The 21,088-nt window shown below is 40.0% G+C and overlaps 3 protein-coding genes, 1 non-coding gene and 1 pseudogene across 5 annotated transcripts; 3 read left to right on the top strand and 2 right to left on the bottom strand.

The window, feature by feature from the left end:
• Positions 1-4,792: 4,792 nt before the first annotated feature.
• On the top strand, positions 4,793-6,160 carry LOC116198726. The gene is made up of 3 exons (XM_031528948.1): positions 4,793-5,054; positions 5,208-5,325; positions 5,489-6,160. The coding sequence occupies exons 1-3, from the start codon at positions 4,891-4,893 to the stop codon at positions 5,798-5,800; spliced, it is 594 nt and encodes a 197-aa protein (XP_031384808.1). The 5' UTR covers positions 4,793-4,890; the 3' UTR covers positions 5,801-6,160.
• Positions 6,161-7,232: 1,072 nt separating this feature from the next.
• LOC116199176 (probable serine protease EDA2) lies at positions 7,233-13,317 on the top strand. The gene is made up of 12 exons (XM_031529467.1): positions 7,233-7,516; positions 8,279-8,404; positions 8,722-8,877; positions 9,570-9,752; positions 9,909-10,025; positions 10,143-10,196; positions 10,298-10,369; positions 10,616-10,821; positions 11,126-11,220; positions 11,472-11,546; positions 11,991-12,074; positions 12,911-13,317. Exons 1-12 carry the CDS (start codon positions 7,316-7,318, stop codon positions 13,024-13,026), a joined length of 1,485 nt encoding a protein of 494 aa, XP_031385327.1. The 5' UTR covers positions 7,233-7,315; the 3' UTR covers positions 13,027-13,317.
• A 332-nt stretch (positions 13,318-13,649) lies between these two features.
• Positions 13,650-16,422, bottom strand: LOC116199180 (annotated as a pseudogene).
• Positions 16,423-17,038: 616 nt separating this feature from the next.
• LOC116199179 (protein CHAPERONE-LIKE PROTEIN OF POR1, chloroplastic) lies at positions 17,039-19,631 on the bottom strand. 2 transcript variants are annotated; one of them, XM_031529469.1, is made up of 5 exons: positions 19,477-19,631; positions 18,853-19,063; positions 18,658-18,761; positions 17,794-18,244; positions 17,039-17,574 (listed from the first exon to the last, which is right to left on the bottom strand). In XM_031529469.1, the coding sequence occupies exons 2-5, from the start codon at positions 19,026-19,028 to the stop codon at positions 17,424-17,426; spliced, it is 882 nt and encodes a 293-aa protein (XP_031385329.1). In that variant the 5' UTR covers positions 19,029-19,063; positions 19,477-19,631; the 3' UTR covers positions 17,039-17,423. The 2 variants fall into 2 exon arrangements, with proteins under 2 accessions (XP_031385329.1, XP_031385330.1); XM_031529470.1 differs by having other exon boundaries at positions 18,880-19,063; positions 19,477-19,630.
• Positions 19,632-19,710: 79 nt separating this feature from the next.
• Positions 19,711-19,783, top strand: TRNAE-CUC. Its single transcript has one exon. It is a non-coding gene; the product is annotated as a tRNA-Glu (tRNA).
• The last annotated feature ends 1,305 nt before the right edge of the window (positions 19,784-21,088 follow it).

A 21,088-nucleotide genomic window follows, 5' to 3' on the forward strand; every position in this document is an offset into this window, starting at 1 on the left:
CCTCAATTAATAAAATATTTGTTGAGTAATAAACAATTTTAATCTCCCTAAGGAGAATTATACAAATTTGAGTAATGAGAAACGCACTTGTTTGTTCAAAATATAGGGTAAATATTACTCAATCACTTGGTTGTATAACATTCAATCAGAATGTTTGAAAGTGAAAAACAGATCTTACAACAGTTAATATCTTCTCACTTTATAAATATTTTGATTGGTTATTACTCATGCAAAGTGAATGAGTAATACTTACCTAATATTTTTCTGTTTGAAGGGAAAATAACTCTTAGTGATTGATCTCGCAAAATTACGAGATTAATATCTTTCTTAATTTTATTATAAGAAAAAACACATGCATGCACCATTTCATTTCTTTATTTTGACTCATTCAAGAATCCCTTCATGTGCCTCCGCCGACACTGATAATCCCATATATGGCTGAGAATCATCAATGACCACATTATAGGAGCTGATTACATAATAAACTCTGAACGTGCTTTAATACATTTGTTCTTTTAAGTATTGCGTTTATATTATATTATATCTATATATACACACTTGATAAAAAAAACAATATATATCATGATTCATGTGGATCAAGTGTTACAATAATTCTACACAATTTTCTCTAATTTCTGATTTATTTTCTCACGGGAAATAAAATGGTATCGTGAGGAAAAATCCAATTGGGAAATTGATGAAATGGAGGTGCTGTTCAAGGGCTTCCCTTGTCCAGTTTTGACGAATATATCATTGGCCTGTCGTTCTTGGTTCCAAATCATAGCACCAAACAAACAATTGAGATCGATTATTGTTTCGTATTTGTTTTTTTCCTTCTTCTTTTTTTTTTTTCGGTTTTTGTTTTTTGGGCTATATGCATGGCCAACATGAAGGGATGTGTGCTATACAATGTGCGTTTCTATGTAGCTCCCTCATACGCAAAATCCAAAACATAAACAAATGATCCCTAGAAAATGTGCGGACATATACGTACAAATGTGGCAGTAGCTCGGTCCACTCGCATCATTTGTATTTTGGGCAAAGATCGACCCTCCGGTCAGTCAGACTACTGCGCCATATATGTGAATTGGCCATCCAATTATAATTCAATTAAGTTAGACCTTTGATGCTAAATGAGGTGGGTTTGATTTTAGAGAAGATCGTTAGAGTATCATTTTAGTAGATCGTTAGACCATCAGTTCAAACTTTCAAACTCAATTATATATATATATATATATATATATAATGAAAATAAAAAATAAATTAACAACTTTGAAAATATATATAGGTTTGGACGGCGCAATCATAAGGTGACACGCATTAAGGTTGAGGGCTTAGTATATTTCCTTGATAAATAAAGACTACCTCACGAATTAAGAGCCAATTATTGGTGGAACCGGTAAATACTGACCGTTTAGCCATGGTATTAATCTAATTGGTTTTGTTTCTTTGCGCAGGGAACATTCTAAAAACAATTTTATATATAATATAATTAAATCAAATAAATAAAATAAAGTAAAAAAAAATCCCCCTAAATATTATTTTAATTGTCTCGTGAAGCATAATATTTTTGGTCAGCGAAAATGTTTGATTGCGTGCTCCATATGGGATTTTGAGAAAACGTAAGATATATATATATATATAATATTATGCTTGCTTTGCAATTTTCGACATGGATGAATAAAGTGTTTGAGGCATGCTAATATATTACTGAATTAATCTCCTTCAAATAAGTGATTGGAGAATATAGAATAAGATCACTCAAACAAGATCTTGAGGAGATCGAATAGCACAAATACTAGATTGGATATACAGTCGATGGAATGCGCCGTAACCTCTTCCGGGGTTCAGCGGAAAAGAATTGATTTTCCTAAATGAACAAGACAATCCGACATGATATGGTGCTATTATATTGATCGAGTATTTATAGTATGTCATTAGACTTAACTGCTTCTGTGCTTTTGCGTAGGAAACCATTACCACTTTGGTTGGACATGTTTGTAGTCATCTTCGGGTTACATCCGCCATGTGACTCTACGAATGTCATCGATTTCAATGTTTGTTTCGTAACTTAATGCCGATTCGTGATAGTAGTTACCTACATTCGCAGTTAGCTTCAACTGACGACCAATCATCGGTGAGAGACTGGGCCTCCGCCGCCTGTATCGGGCCCGGCTCGCCATTGAAGGTATCAAGGCTTCTGTGGGCACAAGCTTGCCTGCTTAAGAGCTGTAGTTGTAGAGACCCTAATGGCACGCCAGAGATGAGCCTTTCGCACTCCGATTCGTGCGGGCTTCACAAATTCGTTCTTTTTTAGTTTCCATGTAATAAAAGTCGACACTGGATACGTGAACTTGACTACAAAATACGAACATGCTTGAGATCCGAGATAAACCAAAATACGGGATCCTTGAATCAGGACAGTGTAGGATTTAATTCATGAACAGTGACCAAGTCCGTTAATGGGCTTACTGAGTAGCTAGATTAGGCCCAATAAGTAATCAGGTGCCTCAGCCCGTTGACTTGAAGTCGAGTGGCCCAAGACAGTTCAGAGTCAGATTGTACATGTTCTCGCTTGGAGCGTGACCTCGAATAGGTCCGGTATGGACACTAGTCCTATATATGTTTGGTAGGAAGGATAGCAACATCTTGACTCCTTTCCTACCAAAATGACATGAGGATTTAATCGAGGATCCAATACCGGTTGGAAAATCGAAGCAGCTAGCGGTAAACAGCCCATTCATCTGGTGATTGAGATAATCATCAATTATAATATATAAAAGCTGAAGTGCATAACATGATTGAGAGCTTCATTAACTAATCCTCGAAATATCTTGATTTTTCAAATTATTTTTATTTCTAACAAACTATATATAACGCTTAATTAATTATTGTCTCGAAAACTATGAGGAATATTTTATAATACTAGAGGATATATATATATATATATATATGATATTAATTCTATATGTCCTTTATATATATAAGATATCAAGAGGACTCAGCATATTTTCCTAGAGTAAGCGTGCAGCCGCCGATAAATTAATACATGGACTTTCCATTGGGGGGATTTAAAATTTACTTTTTGTGGAAAACAAAATAGTGTTTTTAATAAATGAAATGATCGATAATTCATGCACCCGAGCAAAATGCAAGCTTATACCTAGTTAGTAGTTTGTATCAAATAGAGTTTTGGAAAATGAATTTATGAGTTTTGTAATATGAGTTTTTTTTTCAATACTCTCCATAGAGGAAATAATAATGATAATAATACTAATGATGCGTTGGTAATGAAAGGATTTCATTTCTATGCCCTTTTTATGCGAAAAGGCTTTCTTTTTCTCGATCTACTATTATTGAGGGGGAAAAAAAGAGAGAAAATTAAAAGGAAACATTGGTGCATGCTCCAGTATTTGTTCACACAGCCAAAAATAAGCTATTTCCGACGTATGATTCATCCTCTTTCTAGCTGGACCTCAAAAGCTTATAATCAGTCCCACTTCTTGCTTTTTTTTCACACAAATCCCATTTCTTGATTGTACGATGTGCAAAGATAACATATCGAATCGGCATGCAACTCATTTGAGGCTCGTGAGGGAACTGCGAAGAAATTTCTCGATATTTGGAGCTTTATATACATCCAGTTCGCCGTCTTTCTAGGATTCTACATACGTATATGAGAATCTCCAAAAGCAATAGAAAACGTGGTAGCTTCAAAAAGGGAAGAAGTGATTGTTTAAGTTGGATCTTTCGTTAGTTAATATGTTGTGTACCAACTTTTTCATCAATCACGTACACTTGAGCTCCGATAATCTTTATCGTCACTTCTTATCACGTACGAACCGTAACATGTAATGCGAAGACGTTGAGCCCATAAAGTTAGATGGTTGGTCAAGCACAAATTATATATGTCCGTACTATCCTTCAAGCAAAAATATATCATCCATTCTTCTCACTCTCTCTTCTTTTGTTGGGTTATAAATGAGAATCATGAGCATTCGTTTTGCTTTTTTACTTTCATTTTTATATACTCGATCAGTAAAACTATCTATATTTTTTTCTATGGGTAATTAAACCGGGGGGGTAAGCCCAGAAAAAAAGCAAAAGAAATTAGGAAATACAAAGTGGAACACCAATGTCCTTACAATATATCACCAAACAACAGTGACGCTTTATCTATATTAATAGTCAATAACTAATGAGATATCCAAGTGATAAGTGATAACAGTATACGTGCTATATGCATTTTTAAAGTTATAATAGAACTTTGATGATGTCAACCAGTTGATGGAGAAACCTGGTAAGATTACGTGGAATATCATCCATGATCCTTCGGATACCATAGATGATCGAATCTAGAGACAGTTTAACTGGTTCCATAAAATGTTAGCGTGCTAGAGGTGGTTGTCAGTAATTAGATTATCGGATATCATGTCGCCCTGGCTAGCCAGCTAATTACAATAGCTTACTGGGTTTGGTCCCCATCACGCGATTCATATGGGACCACACGTCAATCAACAGTTATAATCGACTGATACGTGAAAGAAACACCCGATCCGGAGGATTTTTGGCCAGCTCGGTGTATTCTTGTTTTAGTAGGCAACTCGCATGCAAGCGTTCGGTCGAGTGTCTTTTCCTTGGAGTGTAATTCATAGAATCTGCTAGGAAAGTTCCTCCACCTCTCACTCACTCATATCTCGACCGAAATTTCCAAATTGAACCAAATTAACAAGAAACTGATTGAAATACTCCATCTACTCGAGCCCTCCCTCTATAAAAAAGGGTCTTCAGCTGTTGCAGAAGTCGTCGACGTTCCACACTTGCACGAGAAAACAATACCGGAAGAAAGAAAGGAGAGTTACCAAAGTGAGATTCCTAAAAGAAGAAGATATGGAGATCGAAGAAGTGAGCAGCTTCGAGGCCTTGCCCTTGCTTTCGCTGAATCATATCTCTCTACTTTGCCGGTCGGTGTGTGACTCAGTCCGGTTTTACGAGGATGTACTGGGCTTCGCTCTCATCAAACGCCCCTCCTCTTTCAATTTCAATGGTGCATGGTGAGTGTAATAACTTCCGGAATCTCATAGTCTAAGCTTTTACTGAACTATGATCAGCTTTAGTTTATTAATACCAATACAATCTCAAATCTTTTATGCATCTTCTCATGGACCGATGATCAAGTTACGCGATTTTGTGGCTTGGTTTTGTAGGCTGTACAATTATGGAATTGGAATCCACCTGATTGAGAACCCTTCATTGGATGAATATGACGCAACCGGTTACGAGCCAAGGCCTATAAATCCCAAAGACAATCACATCTCTTTCCAGGTAAAGAGAATATCAAATTAAAGAGCTGTTGCATACACGTAGGTAATCAGGACAATGTGCTTAGCTTAGTAAGTGTCAAACAAACTTTAGACCGGCATATCATCAAGCCCCTAAAAGTTTTGAAATGTGATCTTTGGCTCTTTTTTGTCTTGTGATCATGCAGTGCACCGATGTTGGGCTAGTGAAGAGGAGGCTGCAGGAGATGGGGATGAGGTATGTGACGGCTGTGGTGGAGGAAGCCGGAGTGAAGGTCGACCAGGTCTTCTTCCACGACCCGGACGGGTACATGATCGAGATCTGCAACTGTGACAAGATCCCGATCCTTCCCCTCTCCGGCTCGGCGTCTAGCTGTTTCAAGCCCATGAGGATGGGAAGCAGCTTCGAGAAAGGCGCGATGGCCTCAACCAAGTGCGGGTTCATGGAAAGGGTGATGATGGAGAGCCTGAGCTTGGACATGATGAACTTCTCCTTCTAAGGTATATTGATAGTCGATATGGGCCGGTAGCAAAAGCATTGGCCAGTTAGATCGATGATTGATCCAAGTTTATTTTATTTTCGGACAAGAACAGCATAAGAGAGTGCAAAAACACAAACAAAAGACACTTTCTTTCTCATAAAAAATCATTTGTTAATTATTGCAATTTGCATGTCAAAAGGCAAAAGGTTAAAAGCTTGTGTCGTCAATAAATAGTCAAGTGCTATGTATACCCTATGGTGTATTACAATGTGGTAATTTTGTTTGTCGGGTGTCATTGTTGGCAAGGAAATGTTTGTATGAATGTCAGGTTCATATGATCTATAAATAAAAGTTGTGAAATAGTTTATTATGGATAAATTTCCATGTTGAATCTCTTCAGAAATGATTGCATCCATTTCTGAAAATACGTAATTTTTTAACGAAGTTAAATTGATGCGATAACATCTTTACTACAGCCTCTAATCGAATTCAATACCACACGGGGAGACCCTTCCATGGCTTACCAAAAAAAAAAAAAAAACTTGTAGTGGTGCACTGGCCATCAATCATCATCATCATTTGACTTAAATCTGGTCTTACAAATAGAGTTTTCAGTAGTACGTGCACTTGCGGGTGCACGAGAATTCTAATGTCTACGGTTCTAATACGAAATGCTTAATAAAACTGTTTTATTATATGATTTACGACAATCGGTTTTTAGCCCATCCATCGATTCTTACCGATCTAATAGGGTCCAAATTTAAAATTGCATCGGAAAGAAATATTAAGAGAAAAATTTTCACACGAGGTAACTGAGAAATGAATCCAACTGCTTGAACACAAAGAGCTATTGAAATATTGGTTGACGATGAGATGACTTTACCCACCAAACTAGTCACTTCTTTATCACTTAAACCATCTTCTGAAGAATTCTTTGGGAAAGCATGGCCCTCTTGTTAGGGCTGAACAGGCTCGACTGCTCGGAGTTTACTTCCTTTCCCCTGCAACTCGTGCAGTTGAATCGATTCAAACCATAAGAAACTTCAACTCACCATTTCTGAACTTATTTTTGTACGAAATATATATGGATGCGTTTATTATTAGACTTTGACCACCTGCCCCAATTCACCCCGAAGAATAGAACGTTGTATATCGAAGGTCGGGTCTAATTTTGCGCTTCCACAATTGAGAGGCTGCAGCCCTCGCTAGGAGGGAATGACAATACCATCGGCAGGGTTCTCGTGATTGGTGTTGACGGGTATGTTTTCTATCCGACGAGCCGGTCTATGACCATGTTTGGTTGGCAAGTGACATCTCGGTTTAACATAAAACCTTGAAGCAGATGGACCGGACCGGACAGGACCGTCCCAGCTGGGCACGTCCGGTTCAGGGGCTTTGTTTGTCTGTTTTGTTGGCGTGCGCGACGCAGATTCCTCTATTAAATGCAGCGGATGGACACGACAAGCAGCTTCCTATATTTGATTCATCCGAGAATCCGACAGAGGAGGAGGAGAAGTCATCAGTTGAGAAAAGATGGCGGATGTGGCGCGTGTAGGTCGTCTCGTACTCGCTCCGATGCTGTTCCTTCCCCTGTTGCTGTCTCTCCTCAGCATCTCCGACGGCTATGTCACCCACCGGACGGAGCTCCGGGGCCTGTCTCAGTCTCAGAGCGGCAATTACTTGACCACCTCCGAGCTCTGGTTCAATCAGACCCTCGATCACTTCTCCCCTTATGTACCGCTCTCGACCCTCGCAATCTTTTACCTGATTCTCCATTGGTGTTCTCTAATTTCATAGACCAATGGGAAGGCTAGCGTTAAGGATTGGCGTGAAAGTGAAAACGACGATTGAAATTGTCTTCGACAGTATCTCATTTTCGAGTTTTCTGAGTATACATTGAGAAAGCTCCAACCTTTTCCCTCTTCAGCCGAAAAAGGAATTATTTTCTTGGTGGGTGTGAAGTTTCTTTGGTGGGAAGTTTGTGACTGTTTGAGATATTAAAGATGAACTTGCAACACTTGTGAAAAATTGAAGGTTCTGCGCTTTTCGATAATCCGATGCAGTCTTTCATTTCAGCTGAAAATCAGTTCCCGCTTTCATATGCTAATTGCTAATGTGGACAGAAGTTGCCATTATGCTAGTTCATCTCAGTTTCCCTTTTCTTATTGGTTTCTGCACATGAGTTACTTAAGGCATCTGCAATTTGGTCATCCCTGTTGCTCTCATCTGATCACATGACAATCAGGCAGTTGATGACTCTTAATTTGTATCACATATCAGTGTAGCCCTGACGAGATTAGTTTCTCCTTGCACCAGAAAATAGTTTTTTTTCCCCCTGAGATCGGCTTATGAAAATTTTCAAACATTTCTGCAGTTCACAGATTAAAACATACTGTAGAGGAGTTGAGCAGTGATTTGCAGCAACAGTTTATTTTTTTCTTCAAATTGTATCACAGAAGATCGGGCCTAATGTCAGGATTAAATTGGGATTTTCAGGATCATCATCAATTTGCTCAGCGGTATTATGAGTTCCTCGACTACTTTCAGATGCCGGATGGGCCGATATTTTTGAAGATTTGCGGTGAATCTGCTTGCAATGGAATAACAAATGACTACATCAGTGTGAGTGCTGTATTCCCCCCCGCGGCAATATTGCACGGGGGAGATTTAGATGTCATCACTTGATTAATACTGAATGATCATTTTACGGGGATTTGATAACTTCTGGGTTCGCATCTCCTGTTCTGTCATCTACTTTCATTCATTCCTATTTGTCGACAAAATATTTTGGATGGATTGTCCCTGCTGTGGTTAGACTGCCACATTGCACTGATACTACATAGGATCAGATAGATTTTGCGGATTGTTTGTTTGAAATGGTGAAATATTTTATTTTAAGTCAAGTGAAATTTCTACTAACATATAATTGTTTTAATCAGGTCTTGGCAAAAAAGTTTGGGGCAGCTGTTGTTTCTCTTGAGCATCGGTATTATGGGAAGAGTTCACCTTTTACATCTTTGACGACTGAAAATCTAAAATATCTGTCATCAAAACAAGCCCTCTTTGACTTGGCTGCCTTTCGCCAGTTTTATCAGGTGGGCAATGCATGTATAAAGTTCATTTGCATGAATGCACTGCTTGATTATGGTACCCACTAAGTAAAGTTGGATTCTTCGATAATTAGGTTGAGCTATTTCTGTTTTTATTTAACCTTTAGGTGTCAATGTTTCCAGTTTGCAGTGCTTTTCTTTAAAATTTACACACACCTTGCAACCTAATTGCATTTTATAGTTAGAGCTATTTGTGCTTCTTGTGCAAGTAATACAGCACGAATGTCGAGGTCATCTTGTCTGAAGTGGAGCGTATCTAGAAATTATCAGCTATACCATAGAGAGGTCTCTAGAGTCTGGAGATTACAGATGTTCAATGACACAAATTATCTTTCATCTTTTTATCTCCTAACAGCATATGGACCTAGGTATTAGCAGCATTTTGTGTAATTCAATGAAGCACAATTTTCTGTCGTTTGTACCTTCTAGTTTTATCAGGGTTCTACTGGGAAATTTGATGGTTGGTGCTTCTCTTTTATTCAAAATTTTCGTACTTCTTCCTGAATTCATTATGATAGAAATACTGTGCATAATTTTATCAAAAAAATCTTAAACTTTTTGCATGCTATGCTTTTGTGCACCTGATCATTGAGAGCAGATGTTTTATTCCATATGTTTTCCTTCATAAGATATTCTATATTGAAAACTGCCTGTTCCTTTTTCAATGATGATTCCAGGATTCCATCAGTTCGAAGTTCAACAAATCAAATAAGGAAAATCCTTGGTTTGTCTTTGGAGTTTCATATTCTGGTGCTCTCAGTGCATGGTTTCGGCTTAAGTTTCCTCACTTGACTTGTGGAAGCCTCGCAAGTTCTGCTGTCGTTCAGGCTATATATGAATTCCCTGAATTTGACCGGCAGGTAAGCCCAAACAATTCTTCTGCCTCTTTTGACTCCATATTACATTTTTAGTTGCCTTTAAAGAGTAAGGAGCAGGTTCTTAGAAAGATATTCAATTTTGCTCCTCTAAAATCCGAGAACCTAAAAAATTTCTCTTATTCTCTTTCTAACCTTTAGATTGGAGATTCAGCTGGTGCAGAATGTAAGGCTGCATTACAAGAAATTACTCAGCTTGTGGAGCAACGACTTCCATCGGAGGGGAAGGCTTTGAAGGCACAGTTTGGTGCTGCCGAGGTCCATATAATAATGTTCTAAAGTGATATTTTCCTTATATATTATATATAGATGAAGATGGAACTATACTTTCTCCATAACTCCTCTGGGTTTGGGAATTTTACTACTTGCTTGCAGCTTGATGTTGATGGTGATTTCTTCTACTTCCTGGCAGATGCAGCCGTTACAGCAGTAAGCGTGCTCTCTTTTCTCACTTTTCTGCTTCTTTTCTTTTTTTTTTTTCCTTTCTTCTGCAGAATTTTTGCTCTTCACCTGTTTCCAACTCATTGCAGTTCCAATATGGAAATCCTGATAAAGTATGCTCCCCCATTGTCGAAGCCAAGAAAGCAGGAAAGGATTTGGTGGTAAGTACCTTTCCTTGGGTCCTTTAGTTGGTTCTTTTACGGTCAAGCATAGCACACTTGTTATGCTGAAAATAGTAATTTCTTGTTATTGCTGTTTCTTTGGTATTAGCTCGTCTTCTCTACTTTCGATTTATTAAAACTTGTTATGTGTTTAGTTATTATGCCGAGTATTAGTGAATTGCCCCATATTAATCTCCCTGTGCACCGACTAATGCCTGAATTGGCACCTTGAAACTGTTTGGGCAGGATGCATATGCCAAATACATAAAAGATTATTTCCTTGGAACCTTTGGTGAGCGACCACAAACCTATGACCAGAAACACTTGAAGAAAACGGCTTTAACTGAAGAGAGTGGTAGTCGACTTTGGTGGTTCCAAGTCTGCACAGAAGTTGCGTACTTCCAGGTCGCGCCCTCCAATGATAGCATTCGATTGTCAAAAGTTGATACAAGGTTTTCTCACTTATATGAACATCCTTCTTTGCTTTTTGATATGATTATAAAGTTATCAGAACATGCCGGACATCGAAATGGTTAAAATGTCAGTCCACTGGTCTAATGATTAAAAAACTATGGGTGAACTGTCCGGTTGGTTCAGCAAGACTCAGACTGGAGAACATTGCTGGTACACAGTTGAAAGTTCGAACCAGCTGGTCAGTGGTCAGGTTCTGGTAATTATGGCATGAGGCTTCGTGGGTGTCCATGTGCTTTTTTGTTTCTTTCTATTTTCTGATTGGACAATGTTATGGTGCTGCAGGTATCATCTGGATCTCTGCAAGAATGTCTTTGGCCAGGGGATCTATCCTGATGTTGATGCCACAAATTTATACTATGGTGGCAATAAGACAGCAGGTTTCCAAAACTAAAATCTCTTCCCAAGTTCCATCTCTTTCGAAACTTGAGGATTATAATCATCGAATATAGATCATGGAAGCTGTTAATAACATAGAGAGAAAAGTATACGAGATTGTCATGATAATTTGTTGCTTAAAGTTCTTTTCTTCTGCTTAAATTACTGATTTTCCATCACCACATGTACCTACTTTCTTTACTGGCTTCGTAAAATGTAAGCATTCTAGTCTTATCATTGAGTAAACTTTCAGGTTCTAAGATTATTTTCACTAATGGCTCACAAGATCCTTGGCGTCATGCATCAAAACAGACCTCCTCCCAAGATAGTAAGTCTCACCTAGTTTGATGCGAAATTTTGTTTTGTGTAAATCTTTCAGTTGGCAAGTGGAATGCTAAACATACATCATCTGCAATTTTTTTAAGGATCATGCTAATATTTATGTTAATGTACCCATGAAGATCTATTTAGATAATTCGTTTTCTTGAAGATATTCCTGTTCTACCAGCAGAATTTCTTAGTAAAATTGATTGACTTGAAAGTTTAAATCTTACCTAGCAAGTTATCAACTTGATGACATCACAGAGAATCAGTATCGATAGAAAAGAAGAGCAAATGTACTTTAAAAAATAAATGAGTTCTGGGTTCCATACATTATAAGTTCCATTCAATCTTAAATAAGTTTGTGGTAGTACTGGATACTTGTAAGTTCTTAATTTATTTTACTGATCCATCTATTTATCGGCTACTAATATCCTTTTGGACATTTCAGTGCCCTCCTACATCATTTCTTGCTATAACTGCGGTCATGGAACTGACATGCGAGGGTGCCCCCAGTCTCCACTAAGCCTTGAAGGTATGCACAATTTTCAACTCTGATAGGGCACGAATATATTCAAATTCCTGACAAATGCTCATAATTCCATAAGGATATAAAAATTGTGACTGCCGCATGTATCCATCATGTATAGTTATACAGATGTTTGAAGCAATGGACGTCAATTGGATTAAAGTCAAACCAATTCCAGCCTGCCAATCCCAAGAATGCTCTTAGTTTATCAATGTTTCTTCCATAAAGGTGTCAAAGGGAAAATCATGATGTGGAACTGGACGGGAATAAAGCGGTTCTTTTAGGTTCACAATTTTCAGGCTTCATTTGGTTCTAAATGGGACCTGGTAGGGCAAAACTGAACTTAAATTGGTTTCTGCGCCTTAACGAGCCAAAGAAGAGCAATCATACTGGAACATAAACTTAAATAACTGAAGCAGTTCTATCAGTTTAAGCTATTGTATGCTTGATTTTTTCCCTTGTTTGGACTTGACATGCAGTGTTGAATCATATGCACCCTGACTATTTGAGCACTAGTTTAGCTATAGATGCCCTTATGTGAGGAAGAATTATCAGGTCCTACCGAGAAATAAAATAGATGGGTATGAAACGTGGGATGTAAACTGAACTTCTCAATTTGCTTTACCATACTGTGTAATAACTGCAAAACTGGGAAAAGGAACGAATGGCATTTTAAGGTGCCTGGCTTGCAGAAGGTTCCGCACACTTTGAGCACACTATTTGTTGTTTATCAAGCTCTTGTGACTGCTTTCTGTGCGTGTCTTCCCCTCCCCTGTTCCTTGGGCTGAATAAATTTTGAAATAGATGTAGTTAATATTGCAAAATGTAATTCTTGTTTGCAGGTAATGCTGAGAAGTGCACCACCCCCGATGCGGTACACAAAGTAAGGCAGCAGATAATCGAGAACATGGACCTATGGTTATCTGAGTGCCATGACCCCCTCAGGAGGTCCATATGAATTAACCTAAAACCTTACAATCCACGGCAAGTATTCTCGCTGCGTGAAACTTCTATGGCACCATGCTCGCTAGGAAAGAATGCAGATGGAATAAGCCATGAAAAAGAATTTAGCGGAAAGGGTCGACTCGTGTATGTGTATATACTGGAGACTGCATACTTGTTTTCCCTGTCTTTTCCGCTGCACGTGTAATGTCCTGTAACCATGATGTCTTATAAGGAAGCACTTTAGTTGATGGTTGGCTCTTGAAAGAACTGGTGTTTATATTCATTTATGATGTTTTTTGGAGCACATGTCGGAATTTGGGTTTGATAATGGTTTGGTGAATGGGCGTGTGGAACTGGTTGAACTGGGGAGCGGAAGCCTCTGAAAACCAGTCGGAATGCATTAGACCCGTTAGTTGGTGTCATGGGCTCTGGTTTCACAGGCGCCCTTAGCCATCTCTTTTCAAAGTTCGGTATCAGAAATATGTGGAAGAAAAACAAACCTGGCAACATCATAACTCAATCTGGTTCCCACGTCAGTTGAGTTTGAAGGGGACAAAATTCTAAGCTCAGAAACTATCGAAACATCCGACGAGTATGATCGCTGGGTTCGGAAATCTCTGGCAAGTGGTTAGGTACTTCAATGAATCCTGTAAACTACTTGCTTTCATCATTTTATTGAAGCGTAAATAAAAATCAGACCACATTTGTATATTCAATCTCGCTACATCACATCCAACGTCATATTCGGACGCTGCATTTCAATCTTACTAGGCTGTCAAGACGAGATTGGCAACCTAGTACACGTAACCCTTTACGAACATTCCCTTCTTGGCCTCGTCGGACTCACCCTCCACAGTGTACTTCCCAAGCTGAGCGAGAGAGTTGGCACTTGCCCGGACCAGCAGGGCCTGCTGGGCAGCCTTGACGTTCTCAGGCCTGCCTCCCCGTGTCTTGAGGCATGAGTTCTGGAGGGCTCTCGCATACGAGAAGGACACATGCCATGGGTTTGGGGCTTGGTTCATGGCATTCAGGTTGAGGGTGGCCTCCACCTCAGACTGCCCACCGGACAGGAACTGCAGAAAACACCGAACGTAGTCAGAAAATTGGTATTGAGTACTGAATAGCCGGTAGCTTGACAAACTAGTACTTCAGGCAGTTATTCATCTTCCTGGGAGATGAAATCCGAAAACCAAAAGATTCCGCCGAATCGGGCAAAAGGCCATTTCCGGAGGAACTAGCTTACCATGATTCCGGGGACGGCAGGGGGAATCCGGTTCTGCAGGAGCTTGAGGGTGTATTGGGCAACCTTGTCAGGTGAGGCCTGTTCCTTGCACTCGGCTCTGGATGTGACCATACTGGGCTTGAGAAGGATCCCCTCGAACATGACATTGTTCTCGGCGAGGTAGAAGAAAACCTCCGCCCACACTTTCATGGCAACCTCGAAAGTCCTGTCTATCCCGTGATCCCCATCAAGCAGAATCTCCGGCTCCACAATTGGCACTAACCCATTGTCCGGCAACAAGATTTTTGAACCCCACCATGAATGAAACGAAGACAAAGCAATGGCAGAAACGTTGTTGGCCTAATGTTTTCACTTTTCCGTGCTATCTGACCTGAGAAATGGCCGCATAACGAGCAAGACCCCAGGCAGCTTCCTTGACAGTGAGTGTAGATGGGCCATTGGGAATGGTCACAACAGTTCGCCTTCAAGAATATCGACCGGTAAAGGATTCAGAACTGGAGACAGTAGACCAGGTAGAACTACGAAAAATCAATAATAGAAAGCTTCATCCTGCTTGTACCATTTGGCGAAACGAGCCCCCTGTTGGTAGTAAGCAGCGGAGCGAGAGGCTAGTCCATCGAGTCCCTGGCACCATGATTCATTGTTTGATCCCGCCAATGGAACCAAACCCTGCAGATCACTTTCGACTTGGTCCCCAATTCACAACATAATTGACACACTCTAGTTCCACGAAAAGATTGGATTGATCATTGAGATTCCTTAAGCAGGTAGGTTGGGCGTAATAACATCAATTTATCATGGCATCATCATTCCTTAAGGCATGTTTTATCATGCTCTAAATCCGGCTCAGGGTTACGCACTGTTAGTACTTAGAGGCCCAACAGAATATTTTTGTTACACATATCGCATCAGTATCAAACGTTTCAACATCACACAACCATCGCTTAATAAATTGTCATGATGCTATATAAGCATTAGTCGTCGGCGATGGTGATGATTTTGTTCTGCAAGGTAAGTCAAGGAGCCAGAGAAATGATGCCACAACTCACCTTGTCAACTTGATACCAGGAACAATGTTCTGCTCGACAAGAACATCGACCATCTTCCTCCCGTCGATGGTGGACTGGTAGAGTGTCTCCTCAAAGAGGATGGCGCCAGAGATGTACTTTCCCAAGCCCCGGAGCTGTGACGAGCAGCGTCCGGTATGCCTGGCGGTTCGCCTCAGTGTTCTCGAGGCCGATCGAGGCTAGCCGCTTCCCACAAGTCGCATTCGACTCGTCCATGGCCAGGATGCCACGGCCTGGAGATGCAATGGTTTTCTGCACCAAATGTCTCCCAGTATCAGTATCAAGCATCTTCATTCACTTGATAGATGCAATGGTTATATGAAACGCCATCACTTCGTACTTTAACATAATCACTTCATTTACTTGGCAGATGTAATAACACAAGTAGTACATCAAGTAGATGATACCTATATTATTGTAGTTTTAGGCTTTTGGCCCGTACAGCGGTCTTCACAAGCTCATCAGCATAGGAGCTCGCACGGACGGTAAGAGCAGACCATGCAGCCCGGACACTGCACACGGAGGAAACTGAAGGCTGGCGCAGAGACTGTCCCTTAATCCATTCGGACTTGTCGAGAACAGGGGATGACTTGAGAAGAGAAGCAGAGGCCATCACCTTCCTTTCGGTGTCAGGAAAGGTAATCCACCTTCTTTTTAGCTCTTCGACGATCAGCTCTCTGCTCTCTGCTCTCCCCTTAATTGCACAGTTCTGCTGCTCAAACTTGATGAGCAATTTATAGTTCCGCTCTAAGACAGAGATACCTCTTTTGAGGTTGCGATGCATCGACTAATCAGGTTGTGGCATACGGAACGGAGATTGCAAACTTGGCCTGAGGGCAAAGTTAGCCGTTGGTTGGATTTCTTTTTCATAGTTTTATTTAATTTTTTAGGTCCTTTTTTTCCTGAATTTGTGAGACCTCCTGAAAATGGGACTCTCAAAAAGCCAGACCACATGGAAGATATTATGGAGAATTAGTGGTCTGGGAAACCACATGAGCAATCGCTCTCTCTCCTTCTTGGTCTTTTCTGTCGAATAGGTACTTCAAATTGCAAGTTGTCGACGAATTTTTCTTCCTGTTGGTCATCAAGGTCCGGACAATTATTTCATCGTCTCGGGTATTTACGACCGTCTTCATACAAATCTTAAATCATAGGAACAAAGATCCCTCGAGCCCTGCATTTTGAAGCAATTATTGCTTCTGTTTCGGAGGAGTTTGTCGTCCACAACAAAAACATCATTGCCATCAACAATGTTTATAACAACTGTGAGAAGACTGCACTACCTCAGTTACGAAGTCTTCGCAAAAGGTAATATGTTATTGACCACAAAGACAGAAGGGAGATTATTCTCCCCTGCTTTCACGACATCACTTCGAGGAACGAATGGTGGAGAGCTAACCGGAAGCACCGGAGGACCACCGTTACAGAACTGTGCCAGTGGCCCCTGCCTCAAGAAAAGATTCTAGAGCAGTCTGAATTGTCAATTTGATAAAAAAATATGATGACATTTGAGAAATTTAGCGCTTTGGCAATGATATGCAGAAATGCCATGGGCAGGCTGTCTGTGGACAGAGTTTGACGAACTTTGTTTGCGAGATTCTGTCCCTTCGTAGCTTAGGTGACAGATGAAACACACACAAAAAAAGATTCATATGCAGCCAATTTCTTTCATTTTCCCTCGGTTGTGACAGAGCTGTTGATTTTATGCAAAACCATTAGCAAATCTCCCGAATTTTAGGGAAAAACCAGAAAACTTAAAACATCTACAGCACAAGATCTAGAGTAGTGAACAAGAGTCAGGAGGTGAGAAAGGATACTTTTATACTAAGTATTGAAACAATTATCCGTCTTCCGAAGTGCCAACACCTCTGTGAAAATTTCCAGATCAATTCTTCCAAAAATCTTTCCACTCTAAAGTCTAAATCAACAGGTCCATCAAACAGCGCAGGAACATACAACAGCGAGAAGATACCGGTTACGGTTTCTGTGGAAGGCCTCAGCGTAAACTAACTTGGTTGAGAACCATGACCAGGAGAAATCTATCTGACACCATCTGCTTTGTCAAAATTGGGATCTCTGGTGAGGTGATGAAAAGGTTTCTTACTTTAGATAAGTAGAGGCAGCCCAGAGGAGAATATAGGTTATCAATGAAGTCGTCACTTCGAAGCCCCTCAGACCCTTGAACATTGGTGGAATCACAGAAACCATCAAGAAGGTCCCCAGCAACCACGAGGTGATGAAAGCTCCAGCACTGCAGGCGTACAAAAAGGCTTATGATCCTGTATCACTTGTTACCATATAAATTATATAAACAATGGTCCAGCTTTTGGCAGATCAGGAAGTTGTATGAATGGAAGTCTGTTCAACTTTGATCCTAATATCAAACAAGTGATTTATAATTCTTAAAAAACGGCTAGCTGTCTATATAGCTAATGGGAACTGCATAATGATTGTTAATAATTTAGCGTACCTGTAGAATAGAGCTCGCCATTTGCTCATTAGTCGATCATGCATGAAATATATGGTAGCTATCAGAGATAGGGCTACCTGAAGAGTGGGGCCTTCTTCCGTAGGAAATAGAACAGTCAGAACTCCAAGAACTAGAAATGCTATGGATGTTTTTATAATGAACTTCGAGGATGGAGTCTGAAATCTACTCATCACGGCCTGCACATAACGGGATTGAGTAACTTCTCTGACCTTTTTCTTGACATTGATTTTTGGGTTCTTCCTTTCATAGAACTTCTGCATGATTATTTTATCATGGGCTGATTCAATTGCATCGAGACTGGGTTTGTGCCCAGCATACTTCTGTACCAAGAAATTCCTTGCAGCTTGGATTTCATCCTCAGAAGCCTCTCTGCTGATTCCCAGCCTCTTATATGGGTCCCGTACGTTAATCCTAGGAAAGACATTAGAGCCTGCAGAGAAAATAAAATTATAAAAAGAATCCTAAAGTACAAAGGCGAGGTTTTCACAATGAAAGGGTCAGCAAATAAAACAGTCTCGGGATAAGGTTTCCTCGGAATCACTCGAGCTCAAAATTGAACCCCCAGGAGATATTGGAACCATTTAAGTTTTAATTGACAAGCAATCACTTATGACACAAAAAGGTCCTATAATGTCAGCCCAATTACAGCGAATACCTAGTGATTTTTCTGTGCATTCAAAATAAATAAATTCAAGTTTTTCAACAACTTCTAAATCACCTCCACTCAAACAAGCCAGTCTCAGTTATATCTAGGTAGGATTTGATCTACCCGTCTAATTTGCATAAGTTTGTTTTGTCAACTATAAACTATACCAAAGCAACAAACTGAAACCAAAGTATTACCTGCTGATTCATTAGTAAAATCACCATAAGATGCATCCATCGCACACTTGATCGAATAGTCTCGTTGTCTACTGCATCTGTATCTTGAAACTGCCCCATTGCTCCTGTTCAAAGATGATCTCAAGTACTTTATTCAGTTAGAAAACGCACATTCTATATATTCCATGTTAACTAGAGCCTATAGGTATTACATGCCTAAAAACCACACTAAGCTCAGACAACCTCTGAAGACGAAGGGGTTCAAAATTCCCGAGAGCACACCCACGTCCTATAGCCGAAAAGAATGAGACTTCATCAGACCTGGACCTGGAGCCTCGAGTAGGCACCGATAGACATCTCGAAGGACATCCAGCCAGTCCAGATACAGGCATATTGTATTAGACTTGCAACTCTATTGCAGCACCACCTATCAAATCAGACAACCAAGGACACGAATGGGATAAGAGTATCAAAAGCAATTAATATACTTGGCCAGCTTGAAGTGTTTCAGCAGGAATAGCTCATTCTCATTTACGAAATCCTACTTAACCCTGTCGTGTTGCAGCTTAATCATGGTTATCGAGTGGAAGATAATAAAACCGAGTTTCAGACAATGCAAATTAAAGGGTGCTTCTGGTATCCTCGGAGTACATGTCAATTGATCTCAGATATTCAAAAAACTGCTGCAGTTAGACCATGCAACCATTTCTAGATATGCTGCCTCGCACCACACACCGGAATTTGCACTAAAATACAACTTCGGAGCTTGAAACCAGTTCTCCCATTCAGCATCAGGAGCTGACGGGTATGGATGGCGAGACTCGAATAGAGAAGCCATACCGATCAGATTGGAGCTGGGAAGTTCCTTGGGATGGCGTTATCGCCTCAGAGAGGAATCATTCTGTCTGCGCTGCGCCGGGCGAGCAGTTCGACCGGATAGGAGTCACGGAAGCAGACGAGAAGTTCGACGCGAGAGGCCAGAGAGAGAGGGCTTAAAAGTGAGAAGCTAGAACCAAAACCCTGTCTCTTCCCAAACTACGATTAAATATAATACTTTTGAGGGGTATTAGCACATCCGTTGTAGTCTAGTTGGTTAGGATACTCGGCTCTCACCCGAGAGACCCGGGTTCAAGTCCCGGCAACGGAAATTTGGCCTTTTTCCCCCTTTTCATCTTTTTGTTTTTTTAATTTCTTATTGTTTTCCCGAGAAATTTCCCAATTTTTTACCCCTCGAAAACCTTTTTTTTTTTTTTAAGTTCGTCGGAAGGCCCTTTGATGAATTTATTTTTGCTTTATCGATTTTCTGATACGATCATTTATGTGGAATAACAATTTGGATCGTGTCCGATATACATTAGAAGTAAGCAGGGCAATCAACTCAACAAATAATTCATAACTCATGCATTTATAGTTTATACTGATAAAGCCTATTAATTTTAGAGTCTGGTCCATATATTACATTATAACACTCAACACTCCACGCTGGCCAAATATTTCTCGTGAACTTTAGTTAAGATTGCACATTAATTTCATAATCAAATATATAGTATGGATTGCTAGCTAAACATTCTTCTGGTGAACTTTACTTAAAGAAAATGCATAGTTTCAATGAAATCTAATAGATATGCATTGACCTTCAATAGCAAACAAGCTTTGGTGAGCTCACGAGATGAGATGGACCCCCGGGGGAACATGATGCATAATGAGGAAGAAGAACACTTCTTTTTTTTTTTTTTTTTTCCTTTGGGAGTTAGAGAGAAAGTCCATCAGCTTAATACTATGAAACAGAAATTTTAATAACTAATAAATGGGTACAGATAGTCCTATTAAGTATCGAATTTGAAATCTTTTTTATTATCATATGAGAACGTGCATCATTACATTACACCATTTTATGATACGAGGAGAAACACATTACTCTTGTCATTTCATATATGTTCTTGCACTTTCCTTCTTTTAACACTGTAATCAATGGAAGTCATACATGCCATCATGCATATGAACTTAGGAGCGCGAAAAGAATCACGTGTAGCCATCATCTTCTCCTTCACCCATAACATACAATTTCCTCGCATATGATTAAGCTCAGCTCATCCTCGAGAGAAATGTGTACGCACTTTCCGGCCTCTAATGCCCGAGAGAGATCATCTGGTTGCATTGGTAAGGGAATGGATCGAAATAACACGTGCTACATGACTTGCGTAGTCCAACTCCGTCATACCAAACTTGCCACGAGAGATAGAGGTTAATATGCGATCTCAAAATAATAAACCATACCGTACAAAATATGTGAATTGGCTGCGGTCCACAGTAAATCCGAAATAGACATGCTCTTTTTCACCTAATGTGCTGTTAATTCTTTTGTCCTCTAGGACCCCCCGTGAGGAAAAGAACAAGACACCCAACTTGGCAGAAAGTCATCCACTCCAAAGGCCAATCAAACGAAAGGTGA

This window comes from Punica granatum, chromosome 3, assembly GCF_007655135.1.
Source record: "Punica granatum isolate Tunisia-2019 chromosome 3, ASM765513v2, whole genome shotgun sequence".
NCBI classification, from domain to species: Eukaryota; Viridiplantae; Streptophyta; class Magnoliopsida; order Myrtales; family Lythraceae; genus Punica; species Punica granatum.